The sequence below is a fragment of the Montipora capricornis genome, chromosome 3 (genome assembly GCF_036669925.1).
Source record: "Montipora capricornis isolate CH-2021 chromosome 3, ASM3666992v2, whole genome shotgun sequence".
Lineage (NCBI taxonomy): Eukaryota > Metazoa > Cnidaria > Anthozoa > Scleractinia > Acroporidae > Montipora > Montipora capricornis.
In genome coordinates, this window is record NC_090885.1 from 28,902,075 (window position 1) to 28,923,560 (window position 21,486).

The window sequence follows — 21,486 nt, forward strand, 5'->3', positions numbered from 1 at the left end:
CATGCTGGAGTAACACCATTACTAAATCCAATGTGTGTGAACAGGGTAAGTGCTGGGGTATCCACAGGCTTCCACTGTGGCCAGCTAGCCCCTGGACAGAAAAGCACTACATTGACAGTAATCAAACATAAAGAACATGTTCAAAAATGACAAGTAGTGAAACAGTTGTAACAGTGAATCTAGAATAAAACCACTCAATTTATTTTGACACTGTTTTTCCTATCAGGATATCAGGAAAATGGTTGTATTGCCAACAATCGGAAATACCTTATATGTGCCACTTAAATGGCTAACACTTCATCCTAAGCACTCGTGTTGCCGATTCATGAGTGGAAAGAAAAATAATAGTGGGTGGGATGGTGTGGAATGGCATTATAATCAAAACAACTTCTCAAGGTGGTTAATTTCTCATTGCTGCGTGGAAACTGTGATGACAGAAAAAACCAAAAGGCATTTGACAACTGAAGAGAAGACTGCTAAACTTTGTTTTACTCTTATTTGACTAAAGAAAGGCAATATATGGTAAACAAAGAGGAGCACAAAACTAATAAACCAAATGAATGCATGTACATGTAGCTAAAGTGAAACAACAAGAGTGGACTGTATGACAAAGCGTGACACAAAAATGCAATCTTCTACAAGCTTACAACATGTATGTCAATGCGCCCTAGGGACAAAGACAAGTCAAACAAACAAGACATTAAGAGTGGGGTATCTACCTTTGAAGCTTTTTCTGTATGGCTTCTAAGACTCGGATAGTAGAAAGATTTGATTCCAACACTACATCCAACTAGCAATTGAAAAAGAGCTGGAATTAGTGCCATTTTGCAAAACAGCAAAATAAAGGCAAAAAGCAAAATGACAGGATTTAGTGAGAACACACCTCAAATCTTTCATCTTCACACCTAAAATTAAAAGACAAATCAGAATAAGGTTTTCACAAACCCACAAATCAAATGCTATAACAATAATAATTAGTTGGTAAATTTCAACAGAGCAGACTGACATCCAAATGCCTTCCTGCCCTGATAAAAAAAGAGGATGAACAAAATAGCCTTTTTGAGAGAACTTCAACATCAATTTTTCTCTCTCACACTCCTGCATTCTTTACGATACAATTAACGTGCTTGAGATTGTTAACAAATGCAGCCTTAATTATACATGTAGCACCTAGGCTTACTGCAAACAACAAAATACCATTTGTTGAAGATATCCACTTATGTCATTTCATGGCTGTCTCAGCAGCAGCCAGAAAAAGAATACAACAGCTTCAAATTCTCAACTATCCAGAGGCACCAAAAGTGAATTCTTCAAAGACTAAGTGAAGTTTACCTAAATATATACTCTTCATATTGAGTTTTTCTTGTCCCAGGAAAAGGGGTGTCTTCTGACCAAGAGGGAAAAGACACCCAGGTGTCATTGAGAACTTCTCTACAAAGAGCTGTACGACCACTGCACTTGGGCTGAGTGTAGCTTTTGGGAAGAGCTCTGTAACTTGTACCATATCTTTTACACGAAGAATAGTCTGTAAAGAGCATACGGCAAAGAGGTTGAAGCAAGAATATCTATACCTATATAGTTGCCAGTTTTCCTTAGCCTGACCCTACTGTCAAATCGCAGAGACATCAACCTTGCACCAATGGAAACAAATGCACGTGCACTGCATTGTTGCTAAGCCTCAAGTGGTTGGGGTCAGGATTTACAACTTAAATACACTTACAACTAAAATACATTACTACCATGCATAACAGTTGTTGTATTCTGGTAAGAATAATTCAAGCCTTAAATTAAACACAAAAATTGCCAGCACTGTCATACCGATTTCGAGGTGGTGCAATTCTCCTGATGTTCTTTCTTTGAAGCTTGCCACACTCTCCATGGGAGAGGAGTCCTTGTAACCAAGAAATTCCTTGAACCACTGGAATAGCTCCGGGTATTTTCTGTGAAGGAAACATTATTTTCAGTACAAAACATTTTTCAAGCTCACATTACAAAAGTTATGTTATTTTGTCCATCAAGCTAACATTCTTTTTTTGCATTGGAGAATGCAAAAGCTGGGATATATAATGGTGGGCCGATGATCGATTATAATTGAAAGTTGATCGAAAAGTTCAAGCGACGCGACAATTGATTTTGCTTTTTTCATAATTGATTGTCGCCGAAAAATTAAAAATTTATTGGGGACAAATAAAAGTATTAAAATCAATAAAAATGTTCCTTAATATCTTGTGTGAGTTGTCTTTTTCATGGACTCCTAACTTCTAAGTCACAACAGCAGATATTATCTAAGATTGACTGTGTTTACCTGGCGGTACCCTGTTCGCTGTGTTGTTGTCACTTCAAATATTTCACGCTTATTTGAAAGATGTGGCATGCTAAGCCGCTTTGTATTTCGTAAACAACTGAACCAAAACATAAATTACAAGCTCACTGTTTCGCGTTTGTAGTATCACTACCGTCCAAAATAAGTTTTGAAATAGATCTCAAATGTATTTACAAATCACCAGAGGAAGATAATGTCACCTCTGATCCAAGATGAACAATTGTTCGTTTTGGCTTGAAAATGTTTGTTTCGCTCTCCCCAATCTCTCCCCAATTCCCAGTGTCCTCTCTCAGACATGCCTCGCTTACATGTTGCTGACAAGTCCAACATGGCGGCTAAAATGGACGAGTTGGAGATCTTTCGCTATCCTGGAAACGCCAGGTCAAAAGTGTGGGAATATTTTGGTTTTCATCAAGTGAAGAAAGGGCCCACTTTGACGTCTATTTAGATGAAAAATATGTGGAATGCTTATCGGTAGATATTTCCGATTATAATCGATGATCAATCGGTTGGGGCAATCTGATTATTTCTGATGATCGAATGTGAAATCTCAACCGATTCCCACCACTAGGGATATATGCTTTGTGTGCTTTGGGTTAATAAAGGAAATTCAATCGTGCAAATCAAGATTGTTTGGTCTTCAAGATAATTAGAAAAAAGAACAAGACCCATGGTGAAAACCTGTGACATGACAACAACAAAGATGGAAGTGCAGAGAAGAAAGATGATAATAAACACATCAAAAATGAACAATAAAAGTCAAGGCAGTTCAATTTACTTACCCAAGGAAGTTAGCTGCTAACTGCACAAGTTCTGCTCTTGATATTACTTCTTGGTTAAACAGGACAAGACAACGAAGGAAATTATTGTAAAGTTCAGCATTTTTAAGAGCTTTCCTCACCTGAATGGATAAAATGTAAAATGAAAACATCAGAATTCTTTCACTGAAAATTTTTTAGTCAAAATATCTAGCATCCAAACTTGTGAAGTTTGCTAGTGTTAAATTACAGGACAGACATCCAAAATTCCTCCAATACCTTTTCAAAGAATGCAAACTCTGAAAAGGTTCCAATTTTTTGTGCTTCTGCCAAGGTAACATCTTTGATAGCACTTCTTGATTTCTTCTATGCCAAGAGACAAACAGGAATGCAAAAATAGATCAGGAAAGGGCAAATGGAAGTTTCATTCACATCTTAATATACATGTACATTAGCAATATCTCTACACTTCTCTCCTTTTTGAAATAACCGCAAAATAACTTCATTATCAGCTCTTTCTCATTTCTGTGGGCAATAAGGCAAGAGAATGTGAAAAATTGAATGATCACCCAGAAAACAGGAGTAACTGAACTGGGGTGAAAATGTAAAAAGATAAGAGTACAAGTGACACTATTAGATTTTGTGGTTAATACAACGTACATGTATGTTGGTTTTCCAGTTCAAGAAAACACATTGTGTTTGGGTCATCGACTTAACCATAATCTAAAACTGACTGGATGATGTTGAATTTCAGTTCTAAAATGTACAAAAACTGACAACAATTTCTAGCAGCGAGGGAATCATAATGAAAATGCCAACCTTAGCTTGAGGATGAGTAGGAGACGACGAAATGCTGTTCGAATTTCTTCGAATCTGGTGTGCAATGCGCTTTGATGAATTTGGACCCACTGAAAACAACAATAACAAAAAAGATCTTGATGGGGCTATGTCATGCAAAACGATGTAATTTCATGACACTCAAAATGCCCAAAACGTAGAATCAAACACTGCAACAACCTCTTAAAATTGTTGAACAACATAAAAGAAACACAGCAAAAGGAAAGAGGAGCATGGATGGACACAAATGGACAAGATTGAAACAAATTGCATTTAGGCAATCTTGAAAAAGTCTGCCCAAGGTTTTTCAAGTTCATGGCAAATGGCCTAGATAAAGGTAGTTTTTGCTCAGAATCATTATCTTTGCGATGTAACAATAACTTTATCAGCAAAGGAATTTACATTACCATCACGGGCACCCAATGAGAATATAATTCTAAACCACTTAAAAACATAGCTTTTTTAAATATAATTATTCTAGTATTTAAACAGTAGATATAGGCATATTTTTATCCCCTAAAAATGTTTCATCTGTTTGGATTTCCTAGCTGTAAGTCTAGTGATCCGAAAATTATAGGGATCAAAACTTACCTTCAAATTCTAGGTGACCTTTTTAGGGTAAAAATTCGTTTGAAATGGGCAAGTATACCATTTTTTAGATGTTCGAAAATCCTAGAACAGGCAGGCAAGCAAGAAATTTACAACAAATGATCCGAAAATTCTAGACCTCAAATCATCTTCCAAACAGATATCTTCCGAAAATTGACGTTGGGTGCCCAGGGCTGTACCATTTTCAAGTTTTAAACTTGTGATTAACTAAAGATTTCCTGTAAACACCCTACAATAACATAACATAGCCCCTTCAACTCCAAGTAAGAAGTAACCATTCAACTTTGTTATTTATTTTGCAGGTTAATTGGTTCTTTCGACTACCTGCTGGTTTTTTTGCAGGAGGTGCATATTCATTTCTTGCTGAAGATAAATGAGATTGTAGTTTACTTGATGACAGTAAAGCCTGGAAAGAAAGGATATAGAAGAGAGATATCAATGAATGACACCACAGCACATTGTGAACTTATAATTGAAAACAAAGACATACTATTCTCTTCTCAAGTTTGAAAGCAAGATAAAAGGGACATACAGTAATGCATTTGTACTGATAACACAAAAAACAAACCCCAGGCATTGTTGCAGCACCATTTGCATCAGGAAGGAACTGACTGAATTCTTGAAGCAAATCCTCTTGATTTTGGAACAACTGGGCAACTTGTTTATAAACCTTCAGTGTTGAACAAGTTGAAAATAATTAAGTGGAACTAATGAGCTATATTAAAACCAAAAGGAAAAGTTGATACAGCAGTTTTCAATAAAAACTGTTTGTCCACCAACAAAGGTAAAACTGCATACCTCATTCGCAAGTTTAGCCTCTCTCATATAAATCTAAATGAAAAAAAGAAACAAAAACCTTGAAACGCCAACCAAACCACTCAAATAGTAGGCAAAATCTGATACACGATCACCTGCCTTATAAATGCAATTTACCTCTTGTTCAGAGAGAGGGGTTCCCTGCATGGCAGCCTCCTTGATATTTTTCTGCTCCTTTTGGTATGTGTGAAGAATTTCTAAGAAAGCCTTATAGATGTCAGGCTGTCCTTGGAATCGATTCTAAAAAAACAAAGTTCCAATCAATAGTGTGAAAGGCAACACAAAAAGACATTACTTTTGACCTTTACCTTTATCTTATTAACATAATTAATGGCATGGTTGAACTCCACTGGCTGTTGACCCTGAAAAATAAAAATAATATTGACAAGACTGAAACAAAAATTTCAACCACTATAAGACATCTTAACAACGTTGCCATAAGTTGAGCGACGAACTTTGAAAAAAATCATAACTACTTTAAATCAGGATAAATGTAATAATATTTAGGCAAGGTTAATCTCAAGCCGATACAATATGCAGCCTTTTCATGCCAAATGGGCATGCCTTTACTTTGGGGGTGCCCTGGAATCCAGCAAGGCTTGCTTGTGGATGGCCATGCAATTTTTGCAAATCACTGTGGATTCACTAAGCCCCATCCTTCCAGTCCAGAGGCTACTATAGCTACCGTAGGTCGTGGAGGTGAGTATCTGATCAAGTCAGGGCTCAAAGTTAACGACCAAATGGTTGCACATGCAACTAAATTTTTGTTTGTGCGCCTAAAAAATCATGGGACATCCCACCAACTCGCCTATCCGCGTTGGTTTCCCACCATATTTCAACTCCCCATGTACACGAGGAGACACGACTCCACACTCTTTAAATCCAGCGGTATTCTTGTCCTCATGTAAGAAGTGCTCACATCCCTATGTATATATATCATGTGTATATATCACGAATGATGTAGATCTATAAAGACATGGACATTAGCAGTCATACTGTGTATGTTATCAAGCATCTTGATGTGTTTAAAACTCGATGGAAAGTATTGTGAATCATGATGTGTATTTATCTGGAAACTTGATGTAAATATTGCTAAAGAATCTTGATGTAAATATATGTCAGATAATCTTGATACAGGTGTAGCATCCTTTAACATGTAAATATGAGCTTTGATATTTATATGGGAAACTTTGATGTACAGTGTATGTATAACAGTCTTGATGCACATGTACAACCACTTGATTATGTATGTCATTCTTATTGCATAAATAGAACATCTTAATGTTTTGTCCCTTTTTAACAAGCATAGCGGTGGTTCCCGCTTGCAGGTGGCAAGGGATGCCACCCTGTAGAGCCTGGATCATCACAGGTCCCTTCCTGCTAACTCTAATTTAAAGGCACCAGTTCCCAAGCTGATCAATTGGCATTGAGTTTAAAGGTGTACCTGTCCTTGCTGAGCTGTTGGAGACTGTAGAGGCTGTTGTTGTGGTTGTTGGGGTTGTTTTGGCTGAGACTGTTGTTGTTGCTGTCCTTGGTGGCCACTAGACTGATGGGTCTTTTTACAAACCAATAAACGAGAACAGTTATTGTAGAATTTACAAAGAAGTTTGACTACACTGATTGATATGGTCAGAAAGAAGTGTCTGATCAGAAGGCAGGAGTAAAATGCAACATGCAGCATGCCAGGTTTAAAGCTAAGCATACCAGATGACAACTACTTCCAATGATTGAAAAGAATTGGCAAGGAAAGTCGTAGGTATATCCCATTTATCGCTAAAAAGTTTTACTTCAAGTCTACTGGAGAAAAGAGATTTTCTGCAACTAAATCAAGCTAGAAATCATGCCTAGCATTTGAACTATAATACAAACATTTAAGATCAATCAGTGAAAGGGGCAGGCATCCACACGTTACATTGCAAATGCTAGGTACCACAACTTTCCACTGCATACCCAAGCTTAAGCCAAAAAGATGGGAGGTTCATTCAAAGGCTAGCCAACAGGTACAAAAAACAACTTCATGCCACTGCAAATTATTCTTGGTTTGCACTCATGCGATTAGGCGGCCATGTAGGTGTACAAACCAAAAGCAAAATGTCACTTGCGTTTTGCAGAATAATAGAACCAAATTCCCAAAAAGACTTTTTCACTATTATTCAGTACACCAACATGGCTGCCAATGAGGTAAGGTGCAAGTCAAGGATTGTGTTGTTATGCGCAACTTAAGTTTACTCACAGGATGCTGATTTTGATTAGGTTGAAGGATGGTTGTGATCTGTGATTGTCCATTTGGAGCTGTGACTGACACAGTTCCTGGGTCACTGGCATGCACTTCAATCTTGTACCCAGGAGGGAGGAATGTATTGAAACCCACAATAAGTTCAGGATGACCCTTGAAGAGCGACGAAACTCTGCTAATGACGCCTGGAGTGTCGATACTGGCAAACAGGACAAAATATGTATGTTATCATGTTAGCTATTTAAGCAATCATGGGAGAAATGTGTTACAAGTATTAATTTTGGATGTGCAATAAAAATAGTAAATAATACAATAGCAGCCACAACAAAATTACTTTGAAAACTTCAGCTAATCCCACCACTTTCTAATAGTATCACAATTCTCTGAAACAGTAAGTACTAAAGGAGGGTACTGGTACATTTACAAGGCAAGAGGACCTGAAATTCTTTGCCTTAAGCCTTAAGAAAACTTAGTCACAATTCTGGTTTCACCAGAACATCTCTCCCATAAAGATGTACCTAAGCAAAACAAACCAATGGTTAAAGGGAAATGAATATTTTTTCCTGTACCAAGTGGCAGCACACATACATATAAGAACAAACATATATAGAAGCAGCATGCATACATATATTTGTAATATTAGAATATCTGCAAGCAATAGAGAACAATGGTTCAAGTAAAATGGATAATTAAAACTGCTATATTTTACCTTTGAGATTTAAACTCTTTCATGATATCCAGAAAATCATTGTAAACCTGAGGTTGGTTACCAAACTGCAGCTTGACTTGGTCCAAATATGACAGAGCATCTTCAACCTTGATGAAATTAAGATACCGTGAACACCCGGAGATAATCCTCACCTCATGGCAAAAAATTGTCACTAGAAATCAGGGGGGTGGCTTATCTGTGGGAAAACTTGAAAAAGGCTGCTTCCCGTATACAGTTTTCTATCTTCGTGTCCGATCTAATGCCTGGTTACTAAGCTAGGAATGTTCAACTCACATTCTTGTTGTAAATTATGCAAAAATCTATGGAAAAACTGCGTCGAATGAAGAAATTTCCTGTCAACAAATACAGTAACGCTCAGAAATATATTAACCGAAAAATGTGCACAAAACATGTATATGTGCGTATAAACATACGTGTATATGCATATACCAATACACGGGTCTGACTCATTAGCTTATTGTTTTGCCATTGTTTTAAAGAATAACCTGGCAGTACTAAAATAGTAGACAACAAAGAACTAAATGATAAAGACGCACGTTTGTAAACAGTTGTCATGTTTGGAATACAACAAACTCGTTCCCAGGGTCTCTCTTCTCTGCCTCCATTGTCGTTGAGAGAAGACCCTGGTTCACGCTGGTCACGTGTCTCCCAGAATCTGGGAGGTTGGCGAAATGTGTGTTAGGGGATGGGTGGCAATGTAGGCTTTGTTGACATTGCAAAGAAGGGAATCAGCACGCAATTGATTTTGTGGCCAGATAACCATTGACAAAACGTTTGACAGCAGTATTTTATGTACTACACATATGGAACCCGATGTGAAAGAAAAAAAGTTGTGGTCAAATCGACGCCACAGAAAATATCCTCACGTTATTCAAGTTTTCATCCGTGTGAAGGTCCGGATCAACGAAGAATGCTAATAGTTTGCGACAATTTTCAAGGAAAGAAGATTTTGTCGTGCAAGAAAACAAGCGAAACGGTTATCCATGGAAAACAAACATGTTCAGCGATCAGCCGGTGTGTTGTTATTTAAGTTCTGGAGTCACATATCGACCTCAAATCCATCAAATCAAACTGTATTTGCATGTGCAGGTATTTCATTTTGTTCTTTGATTTTCGTTTTTCTTTCGAAAGTTAAACAACGTGATTGCTAAGGTCGCAATCTTGTACAGCGAGTTGACAGTTTGACTTATGATATTTATATTTCAACAACTTTGTGTAAATTGTCGATGTCGTTAAGATTTTTTTTACCACTGCACCGCGCTTTAATAGCGTGTATATTTTTAGTCGCAGTAAAATAAAAGAGACATTTTTATCAAGCAAACGTAGTGTTTGGTGTATTCTTTTATGTTAGTGTTTGTTCTGAAGAAGCAACTTTGGCTACTAACGAAATAATTTTTTTTTAAAGCGAACGTCAATCGCCGCTCGACATTGAAGTCGTCTTGTCGATCACAAAAGCTCTTGCTTTTAGTTTGACCGCTTTTGTGGGAATTCATTCCCTGTGGGAATATAACATCAGCTCTTTTGACCTTTTTATTTTAGAAATGCCTTGTTAAACGAATATTTTTTCGCCCAGGTGCGGTTGCGGGATCAAAATATAACGAAAACACTACTCTAGTGGAAAAATGTTTGTCGACTAGTGCCACGTGACCAGCGTGAACCAGGGTCTTCTCTCAACGACAATGGAGGCAGAGAAGAGAGACCCTGGGAACGAGGTTGGGAATACAAAACCCACGCACAGATGTTTCTTTCATCTTCTGTTGCGAGTCGAATGCAAATTTTGATAGATTGTGGTTTAGGCATTCCCTTCTACTTTGACGCCTAAACCAGCCATACTTAGTGTTTTAATCTGTCTAACGCCAGACGATCTTACTTGTCAATGGGGAACCCCCAGGAGTCAATGGGTTAAATACCACAATTGATGCCTGCTTTCAAACCTAGCAGTACAAACGCTGGTGACATTGCTCAATAAAGTTAATGCGAGCGAGAAAACTAAAACCGCAATAGTTCACATGTGTTGAAGACTTGTCAGCGCATGTTGAGGGACTTGACACTTAAAAGTTCATAGACCTTTTGGGAAGCGTATTCATGAATATTCGGTTAGAAATCCGCTAAATGATATGTGCATTTAAATGCCGAACTTAAGAAACATTTTCCTTTTCGTTCTGAAACGAAACATTGAATTGCGTTTGCTTGTTATCCACTTAATTCGCAAGGCGAAGCAACTCCCAAGTTTGTAACATGATAGCTTTGCAATAATTTATGTAAATTTTCTGTTTATATCGGCTTGTAGCTTTTTTCAGATCCAAAAGGTCTTTGTTTCACACATTAATGAAACAATAGAGGAAATTTATGGTACTGAATAACAAAGGCAAATTAGATGCACATGTATTTGCATTCAAGCGCGTATGTTTATGTGCATGTGTGTGTATAAACTGCGTATGTGCAGTTAACGTACATCTGAGGGGTACTGAACCGGAAAAAGATCAATGATTTGTCAGAGTTGGTAGAAATGATGTTCATTATATTAAAGTGCTAAAATTGTGGGTAAGACTTTGAAGTATTTTCTGTTTCGATGCCAATAGTGAGTTTACATTCAATGCTCAAGGAAGCATCTATCTACTGAATCAACGAAGAAGTTAGTGCATGCTCTAGTTACTAGTAGAATTGAATGACTATTGCAATAGTTTATTATATGGTTTGCCGCAAACACAGTTGTCTAAGTTACAGCATGTCCAAAACACAGCCGCGCACCTAATCCCGCTTTGATCACATATCACCTGTGTTTTTCAGGCTTCACTGGCTGCCAGTACAATACAGAATTAGATTAAAAAGATACTACAGTTGAACCTCGATTATGCGGACTTGTTGGGACTAGACCAAATAGGCCGGATAATCGAGGATCCAGGTAATTGAGAATATGAACATTAAACAAGTCCTGAACAAAAACTGATTAACTTAAGAAAGCAACATTTAATTGACAAATTGGTTCCTCTTTCACCTTTCTCTAATCGCAAATTTATAGACTGTTTATCTTTTATTGAAAGAATGGATCGCTTATGCTTCAAGGACATGATGATCTTGAATAAACATTCGTGACACAGTGCAGCTTGTTTATTTTGCATACCACGGCAAATGAGCCAATAGAGCGTGACATTTCACTTAGCAACAAAGCAACTCACAGCCAATCAGAAATTACTTGAAAGTTCTTCACTAGTTACGACACGTGTGAGCGCTGCTTTTGATTTTTGAAAGCGAAACAAACTAACCTTTACTTCACTTTTCAATGCTGTAGTTTTGAAAAGAATGTGGCTACAGATCTTGATCATGACTAATAAATATTCATGACAAAACTGGGACCAGAGAAAAAGTTCAGATAATCAAGACAGGCCTTCTGATATTACGCGATGGTGCGATTTCGCACAATCGACCTCAAATCGCATCCGATCGCACAATTCACGAAAAATCGCATAATTCACAAAAGGACGCACAAAATTCATAAACTGAAACATAAATCAAGACGTTTCTTAGAAATCCCTGCATAAATACGCCATTTTTAAGATGATTTATCTTGGAAAAAGGCTAAAAAAACCTTTGTCACCTTCGATTTTGTAAACATTCGAAGTTCAAGGCTTTATTTTTCATGTCGGGGACCTGGTACGAGTCACTTCTATTGGTGCAACACAAACACGCCCTTATATACACACCACTGAAATGACACACTTGCCTTCTCTTATAGAAAGAGATTTATGACAAATAAGCGAAGTTGTAAGTTTTTCGGCAAAATGTAGTTTCTTTCGTTGAAAACTGATAAAAACTTACTCATGGATAAGTTTGTTGTGAAAACGCTCGCTTTTTCTTCGACGAAGAAACATTCCGCCCAATCTGACAGCTCACGATCGAGCAAGAAAGTACCTCACAGGTACGCTCCACGTGGACGATGGACTGATGTTTTTCTCGTCGTGCAATATTAGGGCCTTTTATACGAGAGAAAATAAGCCGCGGCTTACTCTGGCCACGGTGTACAAAATACGCAAAAGGAACTATTTATACTATTTATATATATTCCCAGGTCAATATAAGCCGCGGCTTGAAAAAGACGTGAACGTAGATTTTGTACCATTTATACGGGGTGAACATTCGAGTCTTCTGTAAGCCGCGGCTTATTTTCTCTCGTATAAATGGGGGTATGGCCCTATTGTGATTGACCATCTTCGGAAGTTCGTGGTTGACGAGCACCTTGATCATTCATTTGGCATGTTAGCTGTGTCCTTTCAACTTTTAACGTGGTGCACCGGTAGTGCAGAAGACCTCAGATACATAATTACTGTTCCTTTGTGTTCAAAATGTCTTTAGGGCAGCAAAAAAGTGTTTTTCTTAACCTGAAACCTTATAAAACAAGCTCAAAATTGCTGAGAAAAAAATCGCATAATTTACATTATTTATCGCATAATTGGCCTTTCTAATCGCACAATCTGCCCTGAAAAAATCGCATAATTTGCATTTTTTAATCGCACCCTGTCAGAGGGCCTGTCAAGAAATCTGGATAACCGAGGTCCGACTGTAGTAATCACATTTTCAGCTATTCGCAGGCTTGTACAGGAATCCATCAATTACTATACCTATGATCTACTTTGAATCAATTTTTATTTATTTATTTATTTAATTCACTTTGTAGGTTTTTTAGCTCATTTTACATTATTATACTTCTTATAAGTGGGGGTCAGGTGCCTAAAACAACCCTACGGTTGGCCAGGAACCCAACCCCTGCAGGATGGAACCACCCCCATGGCCAGTAGTATCTACAGCCCAGCCATGAGACCCTGCCCCAACGAAGGGATAAACAAAATAATTACAATAAGACAACACATACATGGGCACCAGTCACACTGAAAAACATTCAGTGGAATCCAATCAAAATAGACTAGAGTAAAATAATAGCAACAATAATAATAATAATAATAATAATAATAATAATAATAAATAATGAAAACCATTGAAATAAAGGAATGAAAAAAAAGACACCTGGCAAATAAAATGAGCCGAGATGACTGCAAACATGGCAGACTATAACAACCCCCAACTACCAAGATTTATAAATATGGGAGGGAGGGAGAATGCAATCCCAAACAAACCAGTAACTAAACACTCCGCTAACCACACAGTAAAATACCGCCAAAATGCCTGTGTGATGAGTACACCGCTGCCCGTTGCTAAAGGACCGACCTTAGCAACCGGAGCTGCTGACTGCACGCACTGCAGATAGTGGTGTAACACAATGCTAAGAAAACAACACAACACTAAGACGCAACGCAATGCTAAACAACAATGTCCACAGCAGGGCTTGAAATTAACTTTTTTGCTCAGGTGCCAGCTGGCGACTAATGGGGAAAATTTGGCTGCCAGATCATAAATTTTGGTCGCCAACTTTGCATGCAAGGAAAGCCATAATTCTTAAAAAGCACAAAAAAAAAAACAGCACGAGAAAGACCTCTAAAGCCATTGCTGTTTTCGGCTTTGTCTTTAGTTTGGTGATGGTGTTCTAAGGTTATTTGAAATGGAGCGAAGCACAGTCCATGTTTTCCATAGCAAGGCAAACATGGGTCCTTTATCCTTGCTTTTCACCTCTTCAAAACGTAGTCCTATATTCTCCTACAGCTTGCGTGGCAAGCAACTTACCTTTATCGCAGGTAAACGCAATACTACAATTGCTCGGCCTAGGCCCCCACACAACGACTATGCTCGTACCAGTCTCTGACTGAGATAAAATAAAAGGAGTGGCTCGTATATGGTTTCAGTAGCCTCTAGAATCAGAGGAACTTGGTTTCTTAACATACTTTTCTACGGATATTTATCTCCATTTATCTACGTGTATCACCTTGGGCAGTCAATTTTGCAGGTATTCGCTTTCTAACAGAGGGGACAAGTTCTCCAACCCACTTTACGTTAAGGGTACAGGTTGCTTTTTGAAGGTTCCATGCAAATTTCAAATATGCAACGTCCAGGTTCATTATATCAATATATTATCAATATCAAGTTAGTTCCGAGGAAGTCCTTCGGTAATATGGCTAAATATACGTTTTCAGCATTCACAACTGACGATGGATTTAAATTTTCAATTAACCTTCTTGCTCAAATATTCTTCTTCCGGGCACAAAATTAACGTAACTGGCAAGAAGCATACGGTGTTTAAGTATGCTCACAATCCCATGAAGCCACTAAAACAATATGGCGCCTAGTAAACGTGGTGATCGAAGTATCGAAATACATTTGTGCTATTAATTAACAGTGTGAGAAACCAATTTTCTTGTAGTATTTATACATTATTTTAATGGGGAAAGAAAGGTGAGTCGTGTTCTGGCTACCAGTTCTGAACAATTTCATCATATATAGATTCAAATACAAAAGTTGTCTACTGTTTATCCTGTGTTATCAAACAAAACGTGATTTGCCAGCTGGTGACCAGTTCTGAAAATCTAGTCGCCAGCACTCAATTTTTGGTCGCATCGGTGACCAGTGAGTCGCAATTTCAAGCCCTGGCCCACAGTTATAACGCTTGCTCCTCGTTAACTACCGTATTTACCCGTGTATAAGTCGACCTTTTATGGCCTCAAAAGAAGCTCCAAAAATCGCCCTCGATTTATACACGGGTCAAAGATTTTGAGCCAAGTTCCAGCTAAGTAATTTATTCAATGTTGTCTTGGGCATAACGAATGGGTCAAAGATTTTGAGCCAAGTTCCAGCTAAGTAATTTATTCAATGTTGTCTTGGGCATAACGAATGTAGTGGACAAAAGCTGACAAAAGACTTCAAAATGAATGACAAAAGACTTTGAGTTGAAACGAAAAAGGATTTGTCCAACTCTAAATGTTGAAGATACTCACAAGGACAAATATGAAATAGACACTGGGAATTTTCGTTTTCCAAAGGCGGAAAGCTCTAAAAGGCATTTCTGTCTCTTCAAATAAAACGTGTTTGTTCAACAGCTTAGTAACCTGGTGCCATACCGCATGTTTGCGTGCAAGCATCATCACTTGTGTTGCGTGAAAATGCTGGTTGGTAATGATTGTTTTTTATTCTTTATACAAACCTGGCTGATTTAGATGCTTTTGCAAACTTCGTATTGTTTGGTTTATGAGTTTTGTTTTGTTTGTCATGTGAGAAATTATAAATCAAGGACCAATTAAACCTGCACATTTTCGCATCGTTCGTTCAAAGCCCTTTATCCTTGAAAGACGAAACAGGTTAGTTTGAGGTTTACATGTTCGATTTTCTGAGAACTTTTTCGAAACTCAAGGACAAAATGCCCGCATATACAACAACTGCTGAACCACAAAACTATTAAGCGCTTGAGGCCCTGATTTTTTTGTGTATCCACATTTCCAGAAATCGAAGAATACAAGATTAGTCTCCCACAAACATTTAACAAAGAAATTAAGAAATTGCTTCTTTTGCCATCAAAAATGCGGGGTTGACTTATACACGGGTAAATACGGTAGGTTAAATTGTTTTTCACTACATATAAATTATATTCATGTAACCTGCACAATATGAATATAAATTATTATCATTATTTATTATGAACAGTGGATGAAGAAGACTTCTCAAGACTCAACTTTGGATTTCTTTTGACTTCTTTGAAAAAAACGTTTTTCCAAAATTTGAGCTGCTTAATTCATGGTGCGGTTTATCTGCGGGTGTTTACAATATTATTAGACAACCAGGGTGTACATTTCACATTGTTCTCTGAAAATGAATCCAGACCATTAAAAATCTTCTAGATGCAAGGAGGGGTTTAAATAGGCATGAATGGGTTAAGCTTTGTCATCCTACAAAGCTGGGACATTATGCAAATAAAAACCTAAGTTCAGTAATTACCTTTAACCTTTGAAATTGCTGTTGCTGTCCCTGAGCCTGTGCCTGTGCATGAACCTGACCCTGGCCCTGTAAAAAATAAAAAATTAAAATACTTTCTCTTCTAAACAAAATAAATGCATAAATAGGTAAGAGTTCATATATCTCCTCGAAAGCTTCACTTTAATGGTTCTATGACCCAAGCTGCAAATAAGCGCAGGTCATCGGACATTTGTCCAGTAAATTTGAGGTTTTCACTGGCAAACGATCAGTCTGACCGGACAGGCTGACCAGGGTCTTCTGTTACAATGTGAAATAAGAACACATATTTTAACTCAAGAAAGCCAAATGTGAAGGTGGCATTTTAATACATGGCCGTAAAGCATAATGGCTAAGTTTCATTTTGATTTGTTTTCATTTGCACCTTGCGTTTCGCGTCGTCTTTTGAATAACCCTACACCGAAAATGTAAACACTCCTGTGCATATTTATGCAGTTTACATTTCCAAATTTGTGCAAGGTGACACATTTCAGGATTTGCGGAAATGTATTTTGTTCAACAAGAATGACAAAAAAATGAGCAACAACATAAGAATAGAATGGCAAAATGAAAGCAACAATATTGTCAAAACAGCACTGGGCAGTGCACACATGTTTTGCTCGTTTTCACGGTCACGAAACAAAAAAACAAATTCGAAAACGTTCAATAAAAGAAGCCAACAACTCGAAATGTTGTAAAGACAAATATATAAACCACCTCTCCAATTCTCAGGTCTGTGCAGTACATAGTTTCTGAGTTATTAATTTGCCTAAGCGTTTCACACAATGCCGGCACGTTGGCGGACCGTCCTTGGTCCACCAATATGGCGGCCAGTAATCAACGAAAACACCTGGAGTTTGCTTTGCCCCAAAAGCGCTTTCTTTCGCTCATGAGAAAAAATAATGGTGTATGAACACATCTCACTATGTACTTGAAATGTTGAAAATTCTGAAAATCATAGGAAGAGTAAGTATCATGGTGTCAAGCAACATGACAATTTGGAAATTCAAAATGATGTATATTCAAAACAAAAGACATTAGGGAACTGGAAAAAAGATTTATTGCCACTGGTAGATCATCTTCAACCCTCGTTTAGATAAAAATTCAGAAGCCCTCTCGATTTTCATTTTGCAACACAATGATGTCACTGTGGAAATCTAGACGCCAATTTTTATTTTGCTTAAATTACAATATCAAAAATGTATGCATATACAGCTCAGAGCTGTATAATGTATATAATATGCAATAACAAAAACCAAACAGTACATTTTGTACATTGTAGGTGTTAGCTAACCTGATGATGTCCTGAGGACGGGTTCTGTACATGAGAATGTGCCTGTGGATTTGGTGATTGAACTCTAAAGATAAAGAGGGTAGTAAACACCTTCATCAGTCACAAGCTTGGCATGATTCTTTGAATACTACTAGACCTTGTGGAGGATTCCACAGGACTGAGAATTGTTAGCTTACTTTCAAGGTTGTTGCACTTTTTGCCTTTCTTTTGTACAAAGAGAGGAAAAACTTTGCCATTCTAATAAAGAAATGTGATGCAGAATTGAGAAAGACTTCCCAAGAAATATGGTAGTTGATGAAACATAGAGTGCATTGTCATTACAAGTGGAACAGAATCAATTGACTAGACCCATATCTGCATGAACTCTGGTTTTCCCAATGTCACGGATCGTAAAATGACAAACAAAGAAAAAGAAATGCAGTGGAGATGTCATCTAGAGTATTATTGAATATTTAGGTTAGAGTGATGGCAATGAGTGATAGCAAAGATTCTCATTATGTTCATTCACAAATGTTTGCTCATAAAGTGATCTCTTGTAAAGTTTGCACACCGGCCCATTACTGAAGCAAATGTGAAATCAAAATCCTTTTGCCTGCTGTTAATTGTTTTAATTTTTCCCATGAATAATCTTATCTCAAATAGCTTTTGCTGTTTTCCACACTATTTCCAGCTTCAAACCAGTAGTCACAAGCATGCTTAGCATTGGAATTTCATCCTCTGCAATACACCTTATTCCACAACAGCTACCATTTTAGTATTCTCTTGTTTATTTACAAATTTGCCCTTGTTGCCTCGTTCAGAGTAACATTCTTTTGAATTTTACGTCCAAGAACGAAGCAAGAACGGCTAATTGCAAGCAAACAAATGAATATTGCTATTTTCTGTGGTTCACAGATAAGCAGAAAATTACTGTTTTCATGGTTCACTAAACAAGTGACAGTTACCATGGTAACGAGGCTAGTTCGTCGACAGTTAGGAGCACATGGTTTTGACAGTTCCATTCTAGTCTGGCGCTGCTCCCGCAGTCAAATTTTTATCTTTTTAGTCTCATTACTTTTAAACTTGTGTTTTGTATATATAATAAGCTGCGTTTACAAGCTGAAAATTAAAGCGAGTGAGTAACTGACGTAACTTTTCCCTAGCTCCAACCCTCTGACGTCCAATCCGTCAGTTTGGAATGTGAGTAATAATGTACTGTGACATCCACAACTTATACTCAAAGTAAACAGCCTTTGGATACAAATAAAAGCTTAAAATTTTACCAGACAAGCGTTAAGCAATCATACTTTCAAAATCTGAAGCAAAAAGGGAAGTGATCTTTAGATCAAAGTAGCACATTAATTATAATTACATTTGAACTTAACAGTAGTAATGGAACCATTACCTTCGTTAAGTCTAAAGAGACGAAAACTATTTTAGAAAATGCTTGCTTTCACTCATCTGTGCAATGACAACCCAAAGAAAAGTTTATCAGTTGATACCAGATCAGAGGTACTTACTGAAACCCTGGAGCCGCTGCCATCTGAGCAGCAGCAGGAAATTGCGTAAGCCCACTCAACCCATCCTGTTGAAGCTGTTCATAATTGGTCGTCATGCCAACAGGGGCTGGGGCAAGAACAGGGGGAGGGCGGAAACTCTGCCTGTTTTGACCATATACGCCATCGTGGTCTTCAGGACGGACCCTCTTCATATCTTGCTACACAGCCTCATTCAAACCGTCTGTTATGGCTGAGCCCTTGGCAAAAATCTAAATGAAGAGTGTCATAATGAAACTAAGCTCTTAACAACTGATGAAAGCAATTTAGGCAGTCCTAAACCAAGACAGCCCACTCAGATCTGATAAATCAGTTGACTCAGATTTGAGAAATTTGTCCAACTGCTGGTCATTTAGTGACAGGAAACCCTCAGTTTGACTGACATCACGACCCCACGATAAGAATGGGAGTGAAGTATCCCCAATCATGTTGTTGACAGTCACAAGGCAACAATAATTAACCTTCAGTGTAAACCTTTTACACTCCAAAGTACCCTTTTAAATGTCTTAAGGAGAAAGCTCCTCATAATTCAAAGGCATTAACAAATATGCTGCACCAAAATAATGATATGATAATAAAAGTGGCCACTTCTGTTGAGAAAAAGATCGCGAGCAATGTTGATTACATCTTTGTGATGTAACGGTTGAAATTTAACACAATCATGTCACACATGTTTTTTTCTACGTTGCGTCATAAAACCGGTTTGTACTCTCAGCCAAGACAGAAATTTCAAACCTATGGATCAGACCAAAGGTGCAAGGTTACACCAAACAAACTAAAAAAAGTTTGATTTGTGAAGCGAAGTGTTCGTAAGTTCGTCGGAAAGTTGAAAACTAATTTCCAGCTTAAAAGGTGTTGCAGTTCACATGCAAAGAGGAAACGCTTCAAGAGACTTATGACAGGACACACATTTTTGTAACCCTAAAGCAAAGAAAATTTCTCATGAAATTTGCTGTGAGAAACACATAAAACATAATCGGCTTGAATAACGAAAAGAAATTCACTGTAATAAACAACCGCTGTTGGACGGTCGTCGTTCGTTGTCGACAGAAGGTAAAAAGTTTAGTTATCACTCTAGAGATACAAAACGGAAAAGTGAATGCAACATAGCGTAGAGCAATATTTAATACAATGATTGCTTGAGCGTCGTAGAGATAAAAGATGACACGACAAGACTTGTTCTGTGACTCGAAACACCCACACAAAATTTCAACTTCCGACTTGCTTCGAGCCGAACAGAGCAAAACAAAATTGTTAAAATCTGGCTAGATATGTGAAATTGCAAGGACAAAAAGCTTAACTCATTTTGCAACAACAGCAGAACAAACTTTTCACTGCAAAAGTAGCGTCCCAAAAGACTTCGTAAATGCATAAACACAAAATCTATATTTACCGCCGACAGGAAATGGAAATTTCGAGCGTCGAGAAGATCGATCAGCGCTTATGCAAGTTTTCAGGCTATGGAACGCCATAAAATAGAGAGGCTTCCAGAAGAGAGGCTAACTGATGACTGGAGAAACCCCTAAATGAAATCTAATTACAACGATTTGAAAAGAACGCAAAGGAACCGAAATTCTTTTCCCTCCATGTAATAAATATACAGCACACTCCCACACATTCAACTCGTAAACACTGATAGTCTACTGATGTTTGTGGTCTTTCCCAAGACATTAAGTTATTCCCTCGGAACATGGGTTACGTGCATAACAGTTTCGCTTCAATTATCACAAAGTAAAAACTTAAGAATTAACTGGTAGTCTCTTACCATACCCGAACTGCTGTGCACAGATATAATAGCGGAGACTCGAGTGAAAGACGACAGATTCATGAAGCAACAAATCAGTACATCATAAAAATAAGGCTGTCAGACTTACAGTCAAAGAGTTCCCAAACACAATTACGGGAATTTCAAGTTTCAAACCAAAGGATGGTGGATAATTTTGAGGATTATGCAGAAACTCGACAGTAACCCTTCCTTGACTTTCCTTTGCCAAATTGCGAACAGTTCGCGATCAGTTGACGTCACACACTCCACACAAGAAACCAATCAGATGATGTTATTTTGGATTCAAAATATTCCCGCCGAGTTGACATGTGACTCTAAAAGGACCGCCTACTTTTCTTCCCTCTTCCTCTTCCGGTAAGCTGATAATATACTCCAGGGGATTTTTATATCGTCGCTTTTCACAGGCTGTCTTTTTGTCGCAGTGAACGAAAACAGCAGAGGTAAAGACAGTCGGAAAAGACGAAAAAACTCAAAGCGACAAGACTGGAAATGGTGTTAAAACCTGTTAGCATATATAGAGTATCAGGTCTTTCGTGATACTCTCTCCCTCCCCACTTGGAAATGCTACCGGTGCATGTGTTAGCGGGGCACAGTTACCTGTACCCATGATCTCTCTCCTGCACATATCCGGGACAAAATCAAATCGGCGAGGTCGGCTAGTTCGGTTCGTTG

The 21,486-nt window shown here is 37.9% G+C and overlaps 1 protein-coding gene across 2 annotated transcripts in view; it reads right to left on the bottom strand.

Moving 5' to 3' along the window:
• Positions 1-21,041, bottom strand: part of LOC138042797 (paired amphipathic helix protein Sin3a-like) — a 41,709-nt gene extending 20,668 nt beyond the window's left edge. Inside the window, exons 1-19 of one of the 2 annotated variants that reach the window (XM_068888808.1) lie at positions 20,903-21,041; positions 18,993-19,240; positions 17,494-17,557; positions 16,185-16,250; positions 8,289-8,395; positions 7,577-7,778; positions 6,788-6,898; positions 5,652-5,705; positions 5,461-5,583; positions 5,326-5,358; positions 5,096-5,197; positions 4,852-4,933; positions 3,901-3,989; positions 3,361-3,444; positions 3,106-3,224; positions 1,819-1,940; positions 1,333-1,525; positions 884-905; positions 720-790 (exon numbers count right to left, since the gene is read on the bottom strand). In XM_068888808.1, coding sequence (XP_068744909.1) covers positions 720-790; positions 884-905; positions 1,333-1,525; positions 1,819-1,940; positions 3,106-3,224; positions 3,361-3,444; positions 3,901-3,989; positions 4,852-4,933; positions 5,096-5,197; positions 5,326-5,358; positions 5,461-5,583; positions 5,652-5,705; positions 6,788-6,898; positions 7,577-7,778; positions 8,289-8,395; positions 16,185-16,250; positions 17,494-17,557; positions 18,993-19,183 — 1,835 coding nt within the window. In that variant the 5' untranslated portion in view covers positions 19,184-19,240; positions 20,903-21,041. Of the gene's footprint in view, positions 1-719; positions 791-883; positions 906-1,332; positions 1,526-1,818; positions 1,941-3,105; positions 3,225-3,360; positions 3,448-3,900; positions 3,990-4,851; positions 4,934-5,095; positions 5,198-5,325; positions 5,359-5,460; positions 5,584-5,651; positions 5,706-6,787; positions 6,899-7,576; positions 7,779-8,288; positions 8,396-16,184; positions 16,251-17,493; positions 17,558-18,992; positions 19,241-20,902 lie in introns of both variants that reach the window. The other variant, XM_068888807.1, reaches the window with a different exon arrangement.
• Positions 21,042-21,486: the final 445 nt, after the last annotated feature.